Source organism: Epinephelus fuscoguttatus, linkage group LG6 (assembly GCF_011397635.1).
Source record: "Epinephelus fuscoguttatus linkage group LG6, E.fuscoguttatus.final_Chr_v1".
NCBI lineage: Eukaryota > Metazoa > Chordata > Actinopteri > Perciformes > Serranidae > Epinephelus > Epinephelus fuscoguttatus.
In genome coordinates this window covers 42,703,083-42,724,935 of record NC_064757.1, presented here as the reverse complement: position 1 = coordinate 42,724,935, position 21,853 = coordinate 42,703,083, and the positions used below count along the sequence as shown (strand labels likewise).

At 40.5% G+C, this 21,853-nt stretch overlaps 1 protein-coding gene across 1 annotated transcript; it reads left to right on the top strand.

Annotated features, from left to right (window-relative positions):
• The first annotated feature begins 378 nt into the window (after positions 1 to 378).
• On the top strand, positions 379 to 21,846 carry LOC125889644 (C-X-C motif chemokine 13). The gene is made up of 5 exons (XM_049577670.1): positions 379 to 414; positions 16,906 to 17,757; positions 18,806 to 18,923; positions 20,315 to 20,395; positions 21,233 to 21,846. The coding sequence occupies exons 2-5, from the start codon at positions 17,568 to 17,570 to the stop codon at positions 21,285 to 21,287; spliced, it is 444 nt and encodes a 147-aa protein (XP_049433627.1). The 5' UTR covers positions 379 to 414; positions 16,906 to 17,567; the 3' UTR covers positions 21,288 to 21,846.
• The last annotated feature ends 7 nt before the right edge of the window (positions 21,847 to 21,853 follow it).

The following is a 21,853-nucleotide window of genomic DNA, read 5'->3' as shown; positions in this document are numbered from 1 at the left end:
TATGAGTACTTTAGAGAAGTTATATTATATATTATGGTTTATTTTCAGTTACTAACTATGTACTTTGTAACCAGAGCCAACAGGTGAGTGAATAATGAATGTACAGTTGCCAGGTGGCTTCAAACATGGCTCCAAATAAATGCTAGCTCTGGTTTGTGCCTGCTGAGTGTGTAAAAAGGAAACACATTTGTAAACACATTAACTATTTCAACTTTATATGATGATAATAGGTCAGTGTTTAGAGCCTGCTGTGGTTTTTATGATTTGGCTGATTGGTGTATATCGTTGTTTTGTCTATCCCTTAAGGAGGCTATCATAACCAGATGTGGACACTGACCAACACACCATGGTGGAAGGAGATACTCAACAGGTTCATCTGGAGCCTGAAGAGTCAGTAAGTGACAGAAAGAGGAGGTAAGAGCGGAGGAAGTGTGTATAAGGGAGGATATCTTTTAGGGAACTTAAGACTCCCATTCTTTGACATTTGATGCACAGTCTGCAGCTGGTCAAAAATGCAATGCGGCAGGTTTCAGTTTTCGCCTTTTTGTTTTTTGTGATAGAAGTAAAGTTCTAGTGCAGCTCTGTGTTATACTTTGTACCATTGTGATTTAAAAGCTCCATCTGTTGTCGGCTCAATTAAACAATAAAACTTGGAGTCATAGTGTTAAGCAGCTGTGAGAAAATCAGAAATTTAATTTGCATGATTTGATCTTTCGGTCACTTAAGGCCCAAAAAACCAAACTGACATCAAAGAACTAGTTGCGTCACCTCACCTCACCTGTATCTCTGCCAAAAGGTTGCGCTTGTACACACTGCAAAGACAACAGCCAACAACAACTAGCACATACGTTCTGCACCTGCGTGAGAGGAAATAACTCCATACCAGCAGCCGGTGGTGGTCTGTAATCGTCATTCAAAATGAGAAACCCAAAGAACGACAGGACGGTTTCATAATGCTAGTTAGCCAGTTAGCACATGAACGACACAACCTGATGTTGAAAGAACAAATAATATTTATGATGCCTTAGTGAACAATGACACAAACAGTTGCAAACAATTTTTGCTGAAGAGCTCAGTACTGATACAACATGCATGTTGACATGATGACATCACACAGTTGCTGCAGATTTGTCGGCTGCACATCCATGATGAGAATCTCCCGTTCCAGCACATCCCAAAGGTGCTCTATCGGACTGAGATCTGGTGACTGTGGAGGCCATTGGAGTACAGTGAACTCATTGTCATGTTTGAGATGATGTGAGCTTTGTGACATGGTGCGTTATCCTGCTGGAAGTAGCCATCAGAAGATGGGTACACTGTGGTCATAAAGGGATGGACATGCTCAGCAACAATACTCAGGTAGGCTGTGGTGTTTAAACCATGCTCAGTTGGTACTAAGAAAATCTCCCCCACACCATTACACCACCAGCAGCAGCAGCCTGAAGCGTTGATACAAGGCAGGATGGATCCATGCTTCCATCTGAATGTGGTTTTTCCAATCTTCTATTGTCCAGTTTTGGTGAGAAAACCCGTGTGAATTGTAGCCTCAGTTTCCTGTTGTTAGCTGACAGGAGTGGCACCTGGTGTGGTCTTCTGCTGCTGTAGCCCATCTGCTTCAAGGTTGGACAAGGTGTTGTTGCTTCAGAGATGCTCTTCTGCACACCTTGGTTGGAACCAGTGCTTATTTGACTTCCTGTTGCCTTTCTATCATCTTGAACCAGTCTGGCCATTCTCCTCTGACCTCTGGCATCAACAAGGCATTTTGGCTCACTGGATATTTTCTCTTTTTGGGACCATCCTCTGTAAACCCTAGAGATGGTTGTGCTGAAAATCCCAGTAAATACTCAGACCAGCCCGTCTGGCACCAACAACCATGCCACGTTCAAAATCACTTAAAAAACACCTTTCTTCATCATTCTGATGCTCCGTTTGAACTTCAGCAGCTCGTCTTCACCATGTCTACATGACTAAATGCACTGAGTTGCTGCCGTGTGATTGGCTGATTAGCTATTTGTGTTAACGAACAGTCGAATATGTGTACCTAATAACATAGCCGGTGAGTGTACATAAATCATGACAGTCGAATAATAGAATAGAGTAACACTGACAGTAGACACCCTGTATATATGAGTATAATATAAGTACTTATACATTTGATTTGATACTTTGAATGCAGGACTTTTACTTAGATCTTTATTCTGTGGTTAATACCACACTTCAGTAAACAAATACTTCCTCCACCACTGTACGACACCTACATTTTCACACCATTGGCACAGTGTTTTGGCTGCCTGATACAACCATCAGCAGAAAAAAAAGGGCTCAAAGTTTTGCTTTTGTTTAAGTCCACACAAAAAGAAGTTCTTTGTTTCACATGGTGTACCATTTCCCGATTTGCACAGCAGGCTTGTGGTTGGCACCTTGAAATTATATCAAAGATAACAACTGCCAGTCTTGACAGCTCTGGTCTATGTAGCATTTAAGTATAGAAGCTTTCCCGTATATCATGAGTCAAGAATCCTACTGGGTTCACACCAGTAACTGATAGTTACAGTAAAATAAGACGTGTGAGCCCCACAGTGTGTGATAGGAAGTTTCCTCAGATTAAAACACAAACTGAGGAGATTTAGCTGTCTCCAAGTGGAAACCCGAGAATCATAAGACGTTACTGTCAAAGATGGAACATTTTTGAAAACATATATATACAGAAAAACTTAAAGTGCATTAAAAGAATAATCAAGATAGATGCTAATGGAATAACCAGGGAAGTGTGGGCATGTGGAGGAGGCATGACAAACAGTTTCCACATCAGTGCAGTTTGATAAGGCTCTGCACAAATAGTCTTCACTACTGAAACGTTAAACAGGAAAGCCACTTTGCTGTGAAACAGCAAAAAACATGCAGTTATATTAAGTGGTAATCTGTCTGTTTTTCTTGAAATATCCTTGGTTGGTTAGAAATAATCTATTTTTATTGTCCTTGCACTAAATGCTGGCTGGCCTGAAGCCCTACAACAGACAGATCAGTGACAGTTTCCACTTCTTGAATTCAGTAGAAACATTTAGGAAGTTAGTAAAAGCCCAAATATACATGATAAGGTTACATGCTTGTCATTGAATTCCCCAAATTACCCTACACCAGCCCAGTATTTATGTGCCTGTCCAGCAGCTCTTGTCCTTACATTTAAACATAAGTTTAAACTTAGACCAGTCGACTAATCTAAAAGTCAGAAAACACCTGAAAAAACAGTTAGAATTGAGCCCAATTGAATTTATAAGGTTAAACACTGTTGGGAAAAATTGCATATATTATAAGAGTCATTTGAAATCATTAATCACATTTTTCGATAGCCAAATCGTATTTTAAATGCCACTGAAATTTGTGGCACCGTGCACTATCAACACATTATCTTCCGAAACATGACAGCTTGCTTAGTAAAAGTTGAACACCTCTAACAGGAGGCACCCAGGAAGATCCTGATCCTGACGATGATGCCCGAACCACTTCAGCTGACCCCTTTCGATGTGAAGGAGCAGCAGCTCTCCTCTGAGCTCCCTCCAGATGTCCGAGCTCCTCAACCCTATCTCTAAGGCTGAGGCCAGACACTCATTTTGACTGCTTGTATCCACGATCTCATTATTTCGGTCACTACCCAGAGCTCATGACCATAGGTGAGGGTTGGGACGTAGATGGACCAGTAAATCGAAAGCTTGCTTTCCAGCTCAGCTCTGTCTTCACCACAACAGTCTGACGAAGTGCCTACATCACTGCAGATGCCACGACAAACAACCGATCCATCTCACGCTCCATTCTACCCTCACTGTCGAACAAGACCCCGAGATACTTGAACTCCTTTGCTTGAGGCAGTAACTCTCTCCCTACCGCGAGGGTCAATCCATCATCTTCCGACAGAGCACCATGGCCTCAGATTTGGAGGTGCTGACTCTCATCCCAGCCACCTCACACTCTGCTGCAAACCTCCCCAGTGCATGCTGGAGGTCACAGTCTGATAAGGCCGACAAAATCGACTAGTTGATTAATCTTACACATCCCCACTCTAGAGGGCCGCCAAAACTGGCAACACTGCAGTGAGCTGGGGTGGATCCACTTTTTGTTGCACCGCCATCTTGTGTATAAATAGTGCACCGCGTTTGAGGATTTTAAGAATTATTTATACATATTTGCCACCATGTGAGCTGCTGATTGAAGCTTGGCAAGCAACGCCACTGTTCATATTCTAGATTCATATCTAGTGCATAAGCCAGCTTGAGCAGGTGGGTTTTGAGATGGCATTTGAAGGATCAGGAGTTCCAGAGCATGGGGGCAGTGCAACAGATGAAGTACCCATGGTGCTGGGGTGTGAGGTGGGGATGGTCAGGAGACCAGGAGAGGAAGAGCGCAGGGAGCGGGAGGGGGTGTACTCCTGGAGAATGTCAGAGAGGTAAGTGGAGACTCGGTTGTGGAGGGCTTTGAAGGTGAGCAGTCAATTCGGTCTTGAACAGGGAGTCAGTGTAGTTGGAGGAGAATGGGGGTGATGTGAAGTCTGTAATTAGTTTGGTGGGAAGGCCAGAGAGAACTGCATTGCAGTAGTCGATACGGGATGTAACAAATGCGTGGACCAAGACTTAAGCGCTAGACTGGAACGGTGATGAGCGGAGCCTGGAAATGTTGCAGAGTTTGGAGAAAGCTTTCCGGGTAATGTTTTTGTTTTCTTATGTGGGATTTGAATGAAAGAGTGCTGTCCAGGATGACCAAGACCAAGACTCTTGACATGGCTGGAGAAAGGTACAGGGAAGTTGTCAGTGATAATGTATGGGACTTGGGTGTTTTGGAAGCCAATGAGCAGGGCCTCAGTTTTGCTGCCATTGAGCTTCAAAAAGTTCAAGAGCGTTTATTGGTCCAGTGTGGCGTACTGCATTCTGGTAGTTGTACATTTTCTACCACTTGAGTAAAAGCAATTTTTTCTTTGTTTCCTCCGGTCACGAAGAACCAATTCCAAAAGTATTTGTGTTTTTCTGCTGCATAGACTGCCCTGTTTTACGAAAAGACCATTTTTCTAGGAGTGAAATACTTCTTTAACAAACGATGGCAAAGATGCACAAAGCAGAGCAGGGAGCGATGTGAATTGCATGTGGTCATTTCATTCTGCAGCCATGCGAGGTCCATACCATTTCAGTCCTTTAGCCGACATTAGGCATCATCTGTAGATCTTTTTCATGCTCTGCAAGTAAAATTGTATCATAAGCATAATGTCTTGTATTAAAAACAAATCAGAAACTTTAACCCTCATTTTAAAAAGCTCTATAGTATTTCAACTGCCCTGCAAGACAAGGATAAAAAAAAAAAAAACAGACTATAAATTAGATTATTAGACACAATCCAAACGCTGATGAAATCCTGCTGAGCTAAGCAGGTTTTTAGAGCTCTGTTTACTCAGCAGTGTCTCAGTGAGAGGGTTGACCTTTTTATTCTGAAGTAGAAAGTCGGGAAATTGAAAATCAGTGGTTTCCCTTTTTCGCAGACAGATGAGTTTCTCCTTAATAGGGTGGTACAATACCGTCAGCGTGCTAATAAAAGAATGCAGAGGTGGTTTATTTGGTGTGCGCTGGATGGCCTGTCAGGAGGAAGTGGTTGGGGATGATTTGTTTATTTTTATCTGCTTTAGTTTTGCTTTTGCGGCAACTCAAAATCTCCACTGAAGTCATTTAAGTTTCATCTTATCTTGACTATGATTAGAAACAAAACAAAGTTTGTGTTTCTCTTTCACAACATTTTTATTAAGGTAGAATTGAATAAGTCCTGAGGTCAGTTTTACAGATGTAAGATATTTTAGACTGGTCTGTAGTGTGAGGTCAGCCTTGACTTTACTCCCAGATTATTTTAACACAAAGAATAAGATAAGGTTAAGATAAGATAAACATTTATTGATCCCCATCTGGGAAATTCAGTTGTTGGAGCAGCACTAGGACAGCAGTAGTACAGATAAAGTAAAAAAGAGAAATAATAAAAAGGACATAAAATAGATAGATAATGGGATAAAGAATACAAAACTATGTAAGAGCTAATGGAGACAAAAATGCCATGGTCAGGTGACAGGTGTGGCACCAAATTACAAAAATGGACAAAACCCTGGCTCATAATTTGTGGTTTAGCTTTCCCAGCTAACACTGGGCAAGAGGCGGGGTACACCCTGGACAGGTCACCAGACTATCACAGGGCTGACACATAGGGCTCCTCACTTCCCAGCAAAACTCTGCCAAATCATGTTTAGCTGGCTCTTGGGCTGTTGCTTGAACTATAGGCTTTACATCTGCATTTTGTATTGCCCACTGCCCATGCTGCCATCATGGAAACAAAGACTATAGAAGCAGATCAAGAGACAGACCGCCCCTCTCTTTCTCAAACTCGGACCGAAATCCGATCAAATGTTAAAAATAAGCAGTGCTGATTGAATATATCAAGATTATGTCACTGTATTGCCTATTTCTGGCCTACAGTGCTTTTTGAAACATATTTTAGTGCCGTGTTTAGCTGTAATTAGTGAGAATTTGTGAACAGGAAGTGGGCGCCATACTTTTTCCTGCACCATGAAAATGGAGACTGAAAAAACTGAGATCAAAAAGTAAAATTAGGCAGCGCTGATCAAATATAAACAAAGATTCTGTTACTGAGTTGCCTTTTTTCTCCTCAAATGTTCTTAGAAACATGTTTTAGCTCATTGTTAAACTATAAGAGATCAAAATCGTTTCTTGCCAGCTGGCTGCCACTGTTTCAAATGGACGTGTTTGCATTAGGTCACCCACCAGTGGCAGTGTTTATTGAGGTGGTGTGGTGCAGTGCATTCTGGTAGTTGCAGGTTTCCTCCTTCTGTAGCACAAATTTCAAAAAGTATTTAATTTTTTTATGGTATGGGTTTTCTCTTTGTCTTGGTCTTATACATAAGGAATCCCCAGACCGTTGCACACAAGACCTTAGCAACCAAAACAAGGTAAAAAAAAACAAACAAAAAGAAATTAAGGTACTGACTCAATTAATTTTCGTTGCTTCTTCCTGCAATCATTTTCTGTTTTCTGGGGATCAAATTTACTCTGTAGTTTGTGCTTTCTATGATTGTATTCTTCAACAGGTATAACGCCAGGGCCACACCGCCCGCGGAAGCGCTGCGAATTGCCTCGAAGCGCCTTGAAGCGAAGCCAGTTTCCTTTCGGCGCCCATGTTAACCGGCTGTGCCGCGCGGCGCAGCTCTGTGGCTGGCTCGCGCCCTGCAGCGATCGTTTCGGCATCTGGTCTATTTTCTGCACGAGCCGCAAGCGAATGTGTCAAGCCAGGTGACGGAGACAACAGCTGGGAGCAGAACCACTTGTCGACCAGCGTGGAGAAATGCGCATCTGATGTGAACGGAAGTGCTCCGGCTCGCGCGAGAATTTTGGTGCGCTGCGCTTTGCAGCACTTCGCGGGCGGTGTGGCCCTGGCGTAATCCAATATGGTTTTCTTGTTGTCTTTTCTTCCGCCATTTTTTCATTAACTATAAGCCAACTTTGTGTGACGATAACAAACTCTATGGAAACTTGTGCCACTGTAAAATTTCTTTCAACGCAGAAAGTGAGTTAACATTTTTCCTTAACTAAGGAAACCTTTTAAGGGATTCTGTGCAACTGTGTAAGTCTCTGAGCTAAGGAGAAATTAAGCTTCACTTCACTTGTCATAGTTAAGGAGAAAAAAAAAAAAAAGGTGTTTTGTGCAACTGGTCCCAGGACTTTATCACTCTTTTTGCAACTTTAAATTTGAAGTCTCCCTCCTCCACACACTCCTCCTTGTTCACGTTCTTTAACCTGCTTTGTTACAGACCTGTACGGTAAATTTTTTCTCAAAAGGAAAATCCATTTTTTCACTTTTAAAGGATGCGTTGGTGTTGCCAGTTCCAGGATCAGTGGTATCAAAGCATGATCAAATATCACACACCATATGGCAGTTTCCTGTTTAGTGCTGAGTTGGTGTGAAGTATCATTTCTGCGCAAATGTATATGTATATGACTGACTCAGGAAATAAGTATTACAGTGGCATTTCACTTCTTTTTTTTAGTGATTGTCAGCACACTGTGGTGGCTTTGTTCTCTTAATCAGTCGCTTAGAAAAACGCTGACAGTGGAATTTATGTCATGACTTTCTCTTGTGATGATTGTGTTTATGTCAGCAGTCTTATATATTGCACAAAATTGTAAAACTTTTCTTAAAAACATTAAAAGAAAAAACATCTACATGAAGTCTGTGTTCCAAATCTCTGATTTAGTGCTGGTGCTGTTTTTTTGCTGCCACATCAAATCCTATCAGAAGGTAGTAGTGTATCCGCTCAGAATCAATATCATATGTCAAAGGTTGACATAGGGTTTACACCCTGATTTTGACCTTAGATTATACTTCTTGAGAAGGAGAATTGGGAAATGGAAAATGCTGAATATGATTAAAGGTGCCAACTGTTGCAAATTTTTAAATATAAATGTCAATCTGAGGACTGAGTAAAAGATGGAGAAAATGGGCACCAGTTACAATTGACAAGCAAGAATTAAACACGGCTGTGATCCCATTCATATGTTGTTGTTTTTTTAAGCTGAACTAGCATCCTTCTGGCCCAACACATTCTCACTCCGAACTAGTCACATATCGACATTTGGTCATGGACTTTCTACGTCCAGATATGACGTGCAAGGTACCCTCAGTAGGTATGCCTGTTTCATACATTGCCTTCTTTTAAAACACACTGACGTTTTCACAGGAAATCTCTGACATACAGTCTCTTTCAAATGAATGCACTATATCAGTACAACACTGCGCATTGACGTCAGTTTCCTCTAACAACTAACGCATGTGGTTGGGTTTAAGCAACAAAAGCACGGCTTGGCTTTATAATCGTACGGGACGTGAACACCGCGTTTGTTGGATCCATTCACCGCCCGTCCCACCCACCATACTTGGACTTTTGACACCTTAACACACTTAACAGCCGCATTTCCCCCTAACGCCGCCAAGTGCCATTAAACTTCAACACAGACCGGCTGCGTATCATGCTGATATTAAAGGAAGGCTGTTTTCGTCAGTGTCTGACTGCCCAAGCGTATTTCGACGACTTTGGAGTGAGACTGGGTTGGCTGGGCAGTGTACAAGCGTTTGGATAATGAATCTGTGCTCACATCAGCTTCCAAAGGTATATCAGAAACTATGATAACTTTTGTTTTACCTCCATCCTCAAATACCGGACAGCATTCCACCTGGTGACTCTTTTGTTTATGGTGATGTGACAGAGCAGAGAAGAGGAGGTGTGCGTTTCATGGTGAGTAAGGACTAGTGTGACAGTGCGAATGTGAGGTGTTGTCCTGTTCCTTAACGCTTTGGATGACTGCTACACGCTGTTCAGAAGCGGCTCTGGCGCTGGCCATTGTTACCTCTCTGTGACAGCTTACTGGCTCCGAACCATAGTTGGGAACATGCTGGCTTTATTAGCATTAATTTAGCTTGGTTTGTTATTAGGGCAAGGAAGGATAGCGAGGTGCTTGGGTGCCATCCACCAACAATGGCTTCATTTCAGTCTTCATCAGAAAACAATAAACATGGCCTTCTCATGACGATGAGCAGTAGCCTGGAGCTTATCTAGACACTGTATTCTGCTTGCCATAATCACTCATGCTGCACGCCATCTTCACCATGACACACCAGAGAGAGAGCTACTTCTCACTCACAACGTACAATGAAGCACGTGCCATAGACTCACAGATTACTCACAAGGCCACCACCCTTAAAGGCGTTCATAGTCTCAATAAGTGAAAGGAAAAGATAAATAACTCTTCTCAGAAAGAAAGAGGATCAGTGTATTTCTCAAAATGTTGAAGTGCTAATTTTACACAGTATCTTATGGACATTTTATGGATTATTTCTTGAAATTCTGTATTGATGGGATTATCGCAAATGTATCACATTTGATTTGATTGATCGAGTTTAACACTGCAATTTATCATTCACTAACAAAAACCATGCCAAGAGTTACAATTAGTTTATTCCATGATGCCACTGATTTGGAATGAGGGTTGAGGGATGTGGAATGAAGGGATGAGGGCTGAAGGATGAGGGACAAGAGTTGAGGGGTGAGGGTCGAGGGATGGTGGGAAGAGGATCAAGGAATAAGGGATGAAGGTCGAAGGATTTGGAATGAAGGGATGAGGCTTGAGGGATTTAAAATGAGGTATGTGGGATGAAGGGATGAGGGTCAAGGGATGGAAGGAAGAGGAATGAGGGCTGTGGGTTGAAGAGATGAAGGTCGAGGGATGAGGGATTTAGAACGAGGGTCAAAGGATTTAGAATGAGGGCCGAGGGATGCTGGCTGAAGGGAAAACGATTGAGTAATGTGGGATTTGGAATGAGGGTTGTAGGATGTTGGATGAAGGTCGAGGGATTGAGGGATGAGGGGATGTAGATGATGGGGAAGGACCAAAGGTGGGGTGGGAGAGATGATGAGAGAAATCAGGGTTCCAGACAGATGGACGGTGGAGTGCAATGGCGGGGAGAGGGTGGGACGCAACCAGGGAAGTTGAGACAAAGTGGGGGTGTCATCTTTTCGCCAGCTCTATTACAGATAGAGCCCCATGGTGATTCCTTTATTCCGTGGACAGAGAGAGAGAAGGAAGAGATAACAGGGAAGGAAACAGATAAGGGTGCTTAAATATTTTTAGTGCAGAAATAGATGAGATCGAGGCGTGGTCTTTATTCTGGAACTTGGTTACAAAACTTCATAAAAACATACATTTTATTGGGTCTCAAATGATCTCCTGTGTGTCCTTGGGACTCACTACATTGAAAACCTATCACAGTCACTGCCTTAATTAACCTCTGACTTGAAGCAACAGAGCAGTGATCCTACGAGAGCCCATAGCATATTTCTTCAAATTCAAAATGTCATTCCCTCAAATAACCGTGTATGACATAATATCGCTTCTTCAAATGGATATCTTATGCTCCTACTACTTAACTTTACATATTATTTCAACTTCCTCCCCATACTTCTCTCTTGATGATTGCAGCAATATACTTTCACCAAGGAATTTCCAAGTGAGCCAAAACCCAAAATATAAACCCACATATCTCAGTCTGAGATTAAAATAAAATGTCGTCATATCTAAAATAAAAACAAGTAAAGTTAAATAAAGTTATTCTGGGAGATTATTGAGGTCATTCGAGGGCATAAATTATTAAATGTAGGGAATTACGTCATTATATTGTGCACATGAATGACCAATTAAAGGGTATGATTTATCAAATCCATTTGTAGTCAAGTCAGTTTTATTTATATAGCCCCCAAAAATTTGAAATTTGCCTCAAGGGGCTGTATCTGTACAGCATGACACCTTTGTCCTCTGACCCATTGGGCTTTCCTGCAAATTTGCACAATTCCTATTTAAAAGGGCTTCTGATTAAAGGTTCCAACCATTGCAAAATTTTAAATGTAAATGTTAATCTGAGGACATCCACCTATTGATTTGGAGCTTGTTTTGTTGCTTCACAGAATTGGGCAGGAGACACCCATGTTTACGAGTTGGGCAATCTGATGGAAGCAAGGCCACTACCCTTAAAGGCGTTCAAGGAAAACATAAATAACTCTTCTCAGAAAGGAGGAGGATCAGGGTATTTCTCAGAATGTTGAAGTGGTATTTTTATACAGTGGCTTGTGGACATTTTTATGGATTATTTATTGAAGAAACCGGGAAAAGTGTGGATGTGGGATGAAGGGATTAGGGTCGAGGGATTTAAAATGAGCGTCGAGGGATGCTGGCTGAAGGGAAGGCGATCAAGCAATGTGGGATTTGGAATGAGGGTTGAGAGATTTGGATGAAGGGATGAAGGTCAAGGGATGGAGGGGATGTAGGGATGGGGAAGGAACAAAGGTGGGGTGGGGGAGATGATGAGAAAAATCAGGGTTCCAGACAGTTGGACGGTGGAGTGCAATGGCGGTCTGGTGCAGACTGAAGAGGAGAGGGCAGGACGCAACCAGGGAAGTTGAGACAAAGTGGGGGTGTCATCTTTTCGCCCGCTCTATTACAGATAGAGCCCCGTGGTGATTCCTTTATTCTGTGGACAGAGAGAGAAAAGGAAGAGATAACAGGGAAGGAAACAGATAAGGTGTGCTTAAATATTTTTAGTGCAGAAATAGATGAGATCGAGGCGTGGTCTTTATTCCGGAACTTGGTTACAAAACTTCATAAAAACATACATTTTATTGGGTCTCAAATGATCTCCTGTGTGTCCTTGGGACTCACTACATTGAAAACCTATCACAGTCACTGCCTTAATTGACCTCTGACTTGAAGCAACAGAGCAGTGATCCTACGAGAGCCCATAGCATATTTCTTCAAATTCAAAATGTCATTCCCTCAAATAACCGTGTATGACATAATATCGCTTCTTCAAATGGATATCTTATGCTCCTACTACTTAACTTTACATATTATTTCAACTTCCTCCCCATACTTCTCTCTTGATGATTGCAGCAATATACTTTCACCAAGGAATTTCCAAGTGAGCCAAAACCCAAAATATAAACCCACATATCTCAGTCTGAGATTAAAATAAAATGTGGTCATATCTAAAATAAAATAAAAAGTTCTTCTGGGAGATGATTAAAGTCATTCGAGGGCATAAATTACTAAATGTAGGGAATAAGATAATTATATTGTGCACATGAATGACCAATTAAAGCAAATTATTCATCAAGGCCATTTTATAGTTACATCAATTTTATTTATGTAGCCCCCCCAAAACTACAAATTATCCTCAAAGGGCTTTATCTGTACAGCGTGACACCCTTTGTCCTCTGAACCACAGTTTGGTTAAGGAAAAACACCCCCTAAAAAACCCTTGAACAATCATGAGGTGGTTCTGTATATTTCCCCTGCCATAGTCAATAATCTGGGGTCGTATGTCGGACAAAAGCCAGAAACGGTATTAGCCAAAAATTATTTGACAATTTCTACAATCAGGCTTCAACCTGACCATCTCCGTTGCCAATTTCCTGTCTCCAAAATGTTCGTAAGCATGGGTCAAAGTATCTCTCATCAAGTCTGTTTTAATAGATCACAATTTTTGCGTGGGAAGTGGCGTACTCCTCTTTCAGGCCTCGTTTTGTGCATACACAGTGTTGCTAAATGAGATCACTGGTCCCCACGGGCACCGCGTGTCGAACTGGATCTTTTCCCCTATAGACGGCAACTCATTTTGCACTTGCCTATTTTACTGCCTGTGCTGGAGAGAGTTTCTGTTTCCTTTTGTCCTCTGTGTCCCCATATGTCTTGTTGGCCTCTACTTCCAATGATTACATCTGAAACAATGAACAATGAATCACAGTGTTGGTTAACAACAACTTAAAGGGGAAACCCCCGCATCATCATCGTGAAACAGCACTGAGCAATCTCTGCCTCAGTTGGTTTGTTTTGAGCCACCAAATAAAGGCCCACCAAAAAAATAAATATTAGTTTCTGTACGCTATATTTAGAATATTTTCACCACATTGCCTTGCTGTAAAACTGCTATTTCCAGTGGGGAACTGAAGCCCTCCTTTAACACTGCCTGCTCAAGGCAGGAGTTTCACACTGTTATTCCACCTCGCCATCCTTTATAAACGGTACAGTCACAGAATTGGGCAAAAAATTATCTTGCCTTTAGCGTTTAAGCATTTTAAGCGCCTCAAATACTTAGTGTGTAAGGTAAAGTGATAAAAAATTCCTAAATATACTGTACACTTAAAGTGATATATAAAAAAAAATTAAATTCAGTGTCAGTACATTTGGTTTATCAAAGCAGCAACACAGCACATAAAATAAGCACAGCAGAAAAGTGTTTACTATATCTTTAAATGTTACAGTTGTGGCTGAAAATGACCAAAAAAAAAACAAAAACAACAGTTTGCCGATTTTCAAATATCTCCGCAATTCAAATCACTGGCTACTCGAAAGTGATTGTTGTTGTTAGCGTGATGTCACAGACTGACTATATTCACTTTTAAGTGGATTAACATGAAATATAATTAAATAAGAAACATGCGTGTAAAGTTCAACCTCAAGCTTTCAGTGTCGTGTCTTGACCCGGCAGAAGCACCGTGTGATTGTTTGGCAGTCCCCAACTTGATCCCCGCTGAGTTCAGTGTTTACTGTACATGACTTAGTTTACCCAAATTTAATACAAGAATATACATCTTATTTTCATGAACGGGAACTTCAGTCTAATTTTGGAGTGTGCTAGGGGGAGGGAAAGAGTCCCCTCAATTAATTACTTACCAGAAAGGGATGTGGTGGACATCAGTTAGGCAAATACAGAAGTACACCTCTGCCAGAGTTTGTACTCTCCAGTATCCTTGCAAGACTCTCTGTTCCTGATTCTGGCCCGGGTTAATCCCACACTGCTGCAACTACTCTTTGTCTGTCCCAGAATTTCCTTCGGTCTGTTTTGGATTTATAATTCATGCAATAGTTGCGGTTTTTAGAGCTTTCCTGACATGTGCTGACACTGTGTCTTGACAAAATTAAAATAGCTGTGATTTTCTTTCTCTGCCTGACTGTTTGCAGCGGCACGTCAGTTCAGTGGCCCTCCAGCAAAATGTGCACCCTCTTTAAGACATTGTCAGACTCAGTCAGTGGGATTATTCATTCAAAAAATTAGCTTGTAGAGCAGGATATTTATATAAATCTGCTACAAGACAATCAGACACATAAAATCCAGTTCAGTCTTAAAACTTTAAACCACCTGCAAGATGCAATACACCACCCTCTTGTGGCTGCACTTTGTTCTGGTCTGGTTTATTTCTTTTATCTGTGTAGTGTTGTCACAGCTGGAACTTCAACACAGTACCTTGAAAAATATTGATATTTAATGCCATTTTTAGTACGAGTTCAAAATTTTTATTAAATGATGAATATAAGAAGGCTATAACATGATGACAGAGACTTTTATTTCTTTATTTATTACTCAATAAAAATGGTGTCATTCTTACCTGAACTGATGAACCAAATTTAAAAGAGAAGATAGTTCATGGTTAGAATACACTGAAATTCCCATTTTTATAGTAGAACAGTGAGCACGCTGGTGGGTTTAAAATATCTGGACGTCCCATACAAAGTCCGCCTGGGATGGCAATTAAGCAGCCATCTGTCGGGATTGTGTCTATTGGGCCAACCTGTGTCTATTGGGCCAACCCATTCTCACTCCAACCTCATCACCTCGTCATGGACTTTCCACGTTCAGGTACGACGTGAAAGGTATCCGGGGTGTGTTGGTTGTTGCCGTTCTGGGACGGCGTGTCAAGTTCTGCCTGTTAAATGCATTGTCTTCTTGCAAAAGGAAAATTAAAGCTGCATACAGTCTCTTTCAAAATAAATGTCAGTACAACGCCGCAAATTGACTTTTTTTTCCTTCAACAGCTAACGCACATGGTTGGGTTTAGGGAAAAAGAACAGGGTTTGGCTTTTTAACCTTCCGGTACGCAAACATTGCTTTCTCAGATGAAAGTCGGTGTTTGTCCCACCCTATGCAGACTTTTGTCGCCTTAACTTTCGTTCTTGTCACATTGCGTTTCCTCCTGACGCCACCAAGCACCGTTTGAACACCTTTGACATGAGAGGCCGTTGTTGGCATCCTATCATCTCCTACCAGCAGTCAGTGTTAGTTTCATTTGTGCGCCCCAAGTTGAGAAACCTTGGGGTCACATTTGATCAGGCCATGCTCTTCGATGACCACATCAAAACTGTCACTTGCTCCTGCTTTTTCCACCTCAAAAACATTTTCCAAACTCAGATCCATGTTAACTTATTCCGAGCTAGAAATGATCATCCATGCTTTTATTTCCTCACGTCTGGATTACTGTAATTCTCTTTTCACCTGTCTCAATAAAACTTCATTAGACCGCCTCCAACTAGTCCAGAACGCTGCCGCCAGGCTTCTGTCCAGATCTCATAAGTTCACTCACATCACTCCAGTCCTGGCATCCCTGCACTGGCTCCCTGTTAATTTCAGGATCCAGCACAAGATTCTAACCATCACTTACAGAGCCCTCCATGGTCAAGCACCTGCATACTTGACGGATCTGGTGTCCTTTCACTGTCCTGTCAGGTCACTGCGGTCGCTGAAGGCCACCTACTCACTGTCCCTCACACAAGATTAAAGACGAAAGGTGATAGAGCCTTTAAGGCTGTTGCACTGAAATGGTGGAATGCACTACCTCATGAGCTGAGAGCGGCCTCTTCTGTGGACATTTTTAAAAAGCAGTTAAAAACACATCTGTTTAGGCATGCATTCCAGTAATAGTCCATTGTATCACCTCTGTATTTCTCCGCACTTTACTTTTTATTTGTTTTTGTGTATTTTGCATTGTTTCTGTTGTTATATTTTTTGTATTTTATCTTGTGAAGCACTTTGTGGGTCCTCATTAGCCAGTTAGTTTCACCCTTGAGTCATTTTCATAGCTGTCCTTTACTCGTTGGAAGGCACTGACAGCCAATTTTATCGTTTAGTTGGAGGACAAGTTGCTTGAATTTAGGCGCTCTGTAGCTTTTGCTGCATTAACAATATTATTTCAGAAAAAAAAAAATCCAAGTGTTAATTGATAATGGAAATTTTTATTTCTAGATGTTCGGACACGTGTCCTGCATCACTACAAATGTGTCTGGAGGAGACACCCTAATCCCTGACGATAATACATTATGAATAACAACTGCATGTTGAAATCACAGAAACAGTGATATTGCAAGAGTTTACTTCTTTAGAAAGTATTTCTCAAGTGACAGAAACCACAAATGGTGATACATGTGTTTTGGATGTTATTGTATAACTCTTGGTGATGTGTCTGTGTTTTTGTTTTGGTGCTCTGCGCAGATCTTACACCTACTGTCATCCCAAGATCTCTGTGTGCAAAGGCGGCGATGCCAGCAGCACAGCATGGAGGTCCCTGTGGACTGCTGGTAGAAGATTAACTCAAGATGTGACCCTTGTGTAATGTTTTGTGCATACATGTACAGTCTATGGTTTTTGGGATTTTAGTTGTTTTAATTTCCAGATAGAGTTTCAATATACACAAATATATCTCTCATTATAACACAAAACACAAGTTTAACAGTACCAATTATCAAAAAACACACCCACTCAAATGAGCGGAAAACCAATCAACATCACTGGGATAATATGTAAAAATATTTTAAAGGCGAACAAATATATCTTTTATCAGCTAAAGGCTATTATACAACGCTTAAAAACAAAATTATAGTTATTGACATTTTTTGAGGCATGTCTACTGGCTAGAATACTTGTAACTGGCATACCTCCAACCCCACATGGTGTCGGTGCGGCAATGGTACCCAATAAATGTGCAGACAAAATAGTGAGTGCATGAGGAGTCATTCAGTTTTTATTTTACAGTGATGTGTTGTGAAGTCTGGTTGATAGATCAGTAAAAATAGACCCTCAGAAAGAAACTCGGAGCTCATTCAGAGCAGAAACCCCACCCTAAAAATTCAAGATGCCACATTTTTGCATTTTTGATGTGTCAGGACAGTGCTTCCTACGCACACTTCCTTATTTGCCACTTTATAAGACCAGACTCTACTCCACTCTCATCACTCTCACATCCTCATTGGTGCTGGAAGATCAAAACAACCGCCGAGATGATGACTAAGCCACTGCTCCTCCTGGTCGCTCTGACTCTCTGCTGCTGCATGGCTTCTCTGCATGGTGAGAGATTTTCCATTTTTTATTTAAAACTGTTAATGACATGATTAGGTAGGATTTTTTAATATCACCTCTTGTTTTTTCGGATTACATGCTCTCAGTTTAGTATAGTATTCTTTAAAATTTGTGCAACTGGAGTTAATCAAACACTAAGGTGTCATCTGCATATTGTTATATTTGACTTGTCTTAATATCTTGTCTTAATATCTTTAGGCACTTGGTGTTACTCTGTTTTTGTTACTCTAACATCAAATAATTAAAGTAAACAAAATGTTTTGCTGTAACTTCTGTTTATGTTGCCCTAACATCAGATTTTGTACATATTCATTCTTATATTTGCAGTAGGCAGGCAATTTGTCAATACATTTTATTTTTCTTCAATAATTGTCCCATGTTGTTCGTATTCACTGGGTTTAAAAGTATTGGTAAGTTTTTTTTTAACATTGACTTAATATATCTTATTTTAATTTACCTGGTTTTATACTTTTCATTATTCTGTCGTAAAGCGCAAGACACAACACTACTTTTTTTATATCATTTTATTTTATTTTTTAATCAAAAACACTGCAACTTGCACTGATAAACATTTGGTTAAACTTTTAGTTTTACATGTGAAAGTAAATAGTTCTGTTAAGTGTCAAAGTTCATTTTTTGATCTTGGAAACAGTAGTTTCATAACTCAAGATCCATTTACTTGCTTTTTTCTGGAGCTTTTAACCACATCTCGCAGTCTTTCTCAGGTGACAGAGTTTGCTCATGTAAGACCACCTGTTACCACAAGAATCAAGGTTTACATTTTTCATAGTTTCCATGGAAACTGGGCAAACTCAGTCATCTCAGGAAGACAGGGAGATGTGGTTGAAAGATCCAGAAAAAGCTACTGACCCGATGTACCTTGAGTTCAGTTCATTCTCATTTTCAGGGTTTTGTTAGGAGTAAAATTTGTTGTCATTTTGAGGCTTAACAAAGTCAGACTGATTTTTAATCACTACAGATTGAATTAATAAATGAATTAAATAATTAGGCTTTTTTTAATTTAATTTTTCCACAGCTCGTCAGGCAGGCAGGTGCCAATGCGCACGGGCAATCTCTGATGTCATTCCTGTCCGGGTCATCAAGAAAATTGAGGTGTTTCCTATCACTGGATACTGTCGCCGGATTGAAGTCGTGTAAGTAGTCAAGTCCTCTCAGTGAAAGTGCAACACCCTGTTGGTGTTATATTTTGCATGGGATGGAGCAATTTTACATACTGTTGATGTTTAATCTACAAAATGCATTATATCTTTTAAGCTTATATATTTTATGTGTTAAATGCTAATCTGCAAAGTGACTGTATCTGATGTAGTGCAGTAAAAAGTACAGTGTTTCCCTCTGAAATGTAGTGAAGCATAAGTATTATGTAACTACTAAGTATGAATACCTTTAAACTGTACTTGCAGCAATATTCTAACATTTTAGGAAATATGCTCAGTTGCTTTCCTGACATAAATCAGTCATGTCTGTGCAGCAGCCATAGAATTAGAGCATCTGGGTAGTTAGCTTAGCATAAAGACTGGAAGCAGGGGGACACCAGGGCCTCAGGAAGTAGCTCAACTTTGCCTCCATTTTTTTCCATTGGCCCCTCGTGTTACTGCAGCGAAAAAAAAATCCCTCACACCTCAAAAAGTATTTTCTCCGTAGACCACCACTGCAAAAGATACATATGTAAAACTGTTGAATTGCAAACAAGGTCAATTATGACTCTTTCTATGATCAATTTTTGATCCATGGAGGTTTCATATTCATAAAACTTTCTTGAGATGAGAAAAGTGATTTTAAAATCTGTGATGTCATCACAATGTAAATTGGATTAGCTGATTGTGGGCGGGGCTAGTGGGAGAAACACTGCTATGCATATTCAGTGGGTCACATACTGTAAACCCAGAAGCTAGAAACTTTTGGTGTATGCCACCCTGCAAGTAATTCCACGGGGCTGAATAGGCACCATCTTGGGGTCTAGTATCTAGTTAATGTTATACATCTAAGGGGGAGACAGCTAGCTTAGCGGTCTCCACAATTCAAAAATACGACCACCAGAGCCTCTAGAGCACATTCATTTTATTTTTTCTCATTTATTTTTTAACTTGGGAGAGGGCCAGGCTAGCTGTTTCATCATACTCCCAGTCTTTATGCTAAGCTAAGCTAATTGCATCCCAAAATAAGTGCATCTCCCATAAAGTTGTACTATTCCTTCAAGTGCAGCATTTGAGTAAATCTAACATACTTCCTACCCCTGCTCTGGTTTGTCATCAAAGCAGTGATGCAACTTGAATTTGCACACAGACGTTTAATGGTTGACGAATACATCTGCACTCAGAGCAAAAGTGAAAGTAGTGAAATAGAAGAACAAAGTTGCACAAATTGGAAAAAACACAAGTTACCGACTAGTATTTCAAAATACACAACTGTAGTGTTGTATCACTTCAGTAAAAATACTACTTTACATATACATTGAGTCCAGTGTGAGAGCTTCTTCACTCTTATTAGAAATACAAAATGTAACCCCTGTCTTTTTCCACAGAATCACCAGGAAGAACAACACTCGTGTTTGTGTCGACCCCAACGCAGAGTGGGTCAACAACCTGCTCAAGCGTTTGCAAAGGTAACGATTTGCTTTTACTCCTATCAGTGATTGCGTTCTTGTACATCAACATGATTTTAATCAATAAGATCAGTTTAAAATACCTGGATTTTTTTATATCATTATAAATCGATTGTCTTCACATTTTGGACTGTAAGTCAGACACAACCAACTGACCCTTCGCTAAGCCCCGCCCCTTTGAGATGGTCGGTCAAGCTAGCAGGGAGCCCACACTGTAACTAACTGCACTCCCTGAAGAAATAGTATCATATTTTTGTAGAAACTAAACAGTGATGTCAGAGAGAAGCAGACAGAGGGGTCTACAGTCTGTGTTTGAAGGATATATCCAGGATGTCAAACTGACTCAGCAGCAACAACAGGTTAAAAAGACAAAGATAGTTAGAAGCTAAAGCCGAACTGTAGGCTACAGATCACAGTGTAAAAGTGAACCACCACATCACTGCTGATCGCCACAGAACACAGAACTTTATAATATCAATTTGGAGGCACTTTTATCTTTTATCACTGTTGTATTTGACATGGAGAAGCTTCTGTTTTCTAATTTTCTGTCCTTGAAAACAAATGCAAACAAAAAAGTCATTATCTTCTCCGACAGTGTGTATTTACTGGTATTTCATTGTGTCAAAGGAAGGGCTTCCTCCTGTCTTTGTCATCAGTAATTGTGGTAATAGTTCTAAAAACTTTACTAGAATCTTATAGTACTGTATCCGCTCGGTCATTATCATGTCATCCTTGACCATCATGCAACACTGAGTTACTGTGTCTTGTATTGTTTTATGATGTAACTGTTACTTGCTCCTTCTTTAATCAATTTTTCTTGTCTTGTTTCGATTACAGTAAAAACCAGAACACAACTGCCAAGCCATCCACTGCTGCCTCCACAACTAACTGATCACATTTTGTGGCACGTTTTGACATATCAGTGGCTTCACTTAAGTTCATCAAACTGTGAATGACTGCAGGAGATGCTGTCCAGCTTTAAAAACTATGCTTGTAATCAAATTTTATACAATTCAACATCTTAAGTTGAAGTTTTCTTTGATGCATTGGGCTTTTTTTTAAGTTTTAGATGTTGATAAAATGTGAATATTAGCGCAATAATGCTGTTTTAGTGCTTCCTCATGTGCCTGAAGTACTGACTCTTGTTGTCATAGACTTTATCTGTGCTGTTTTAAGTATGTGTTATCAGGGAATCCATTATTGCTGCATGGATACTCAGACTCTGAAATAAAAATGTTTTAAATGTGTTTATGTTGCCATATTAGTGTCAGAGCCCACAAATCTATACTGTGAAGTCAATTCAATTTTAATGAGAACAAATAGAAGATGCTGTCCTGTAACTTTGACTCTGTAATGTAAATCAAATGCCTCGATTATATTTGGGATAATGCTGTAACCTTTGACATGTTCATGTTGAATCCATGACTTCTCGTGACGAATAAAAATCATAGACACAAA

Coding starts and splice junctions, on each gene's coding strand:
- LOC125889644 (XM_049577670.1), top strand. CDS start 17,568: ATGTGTCAGGACAGTGCTTCCTACGCACACTTCCTTATTTGCCACTTT. Junction 17,758..18,805: donor CTGCATGGCTTCTCTGCATG/GTGAGAGATTTT, acceptor ATTTTTCCACAG/CTCGTCAGGCAGGCAGGTGC. Junction 20,396..21,232: donor CTGCTCAAGCGTTTGCAAAG/GTAACGATTTGC, acceptor TTTCGATTACAG/TAAAAACCAGAACACAACTG.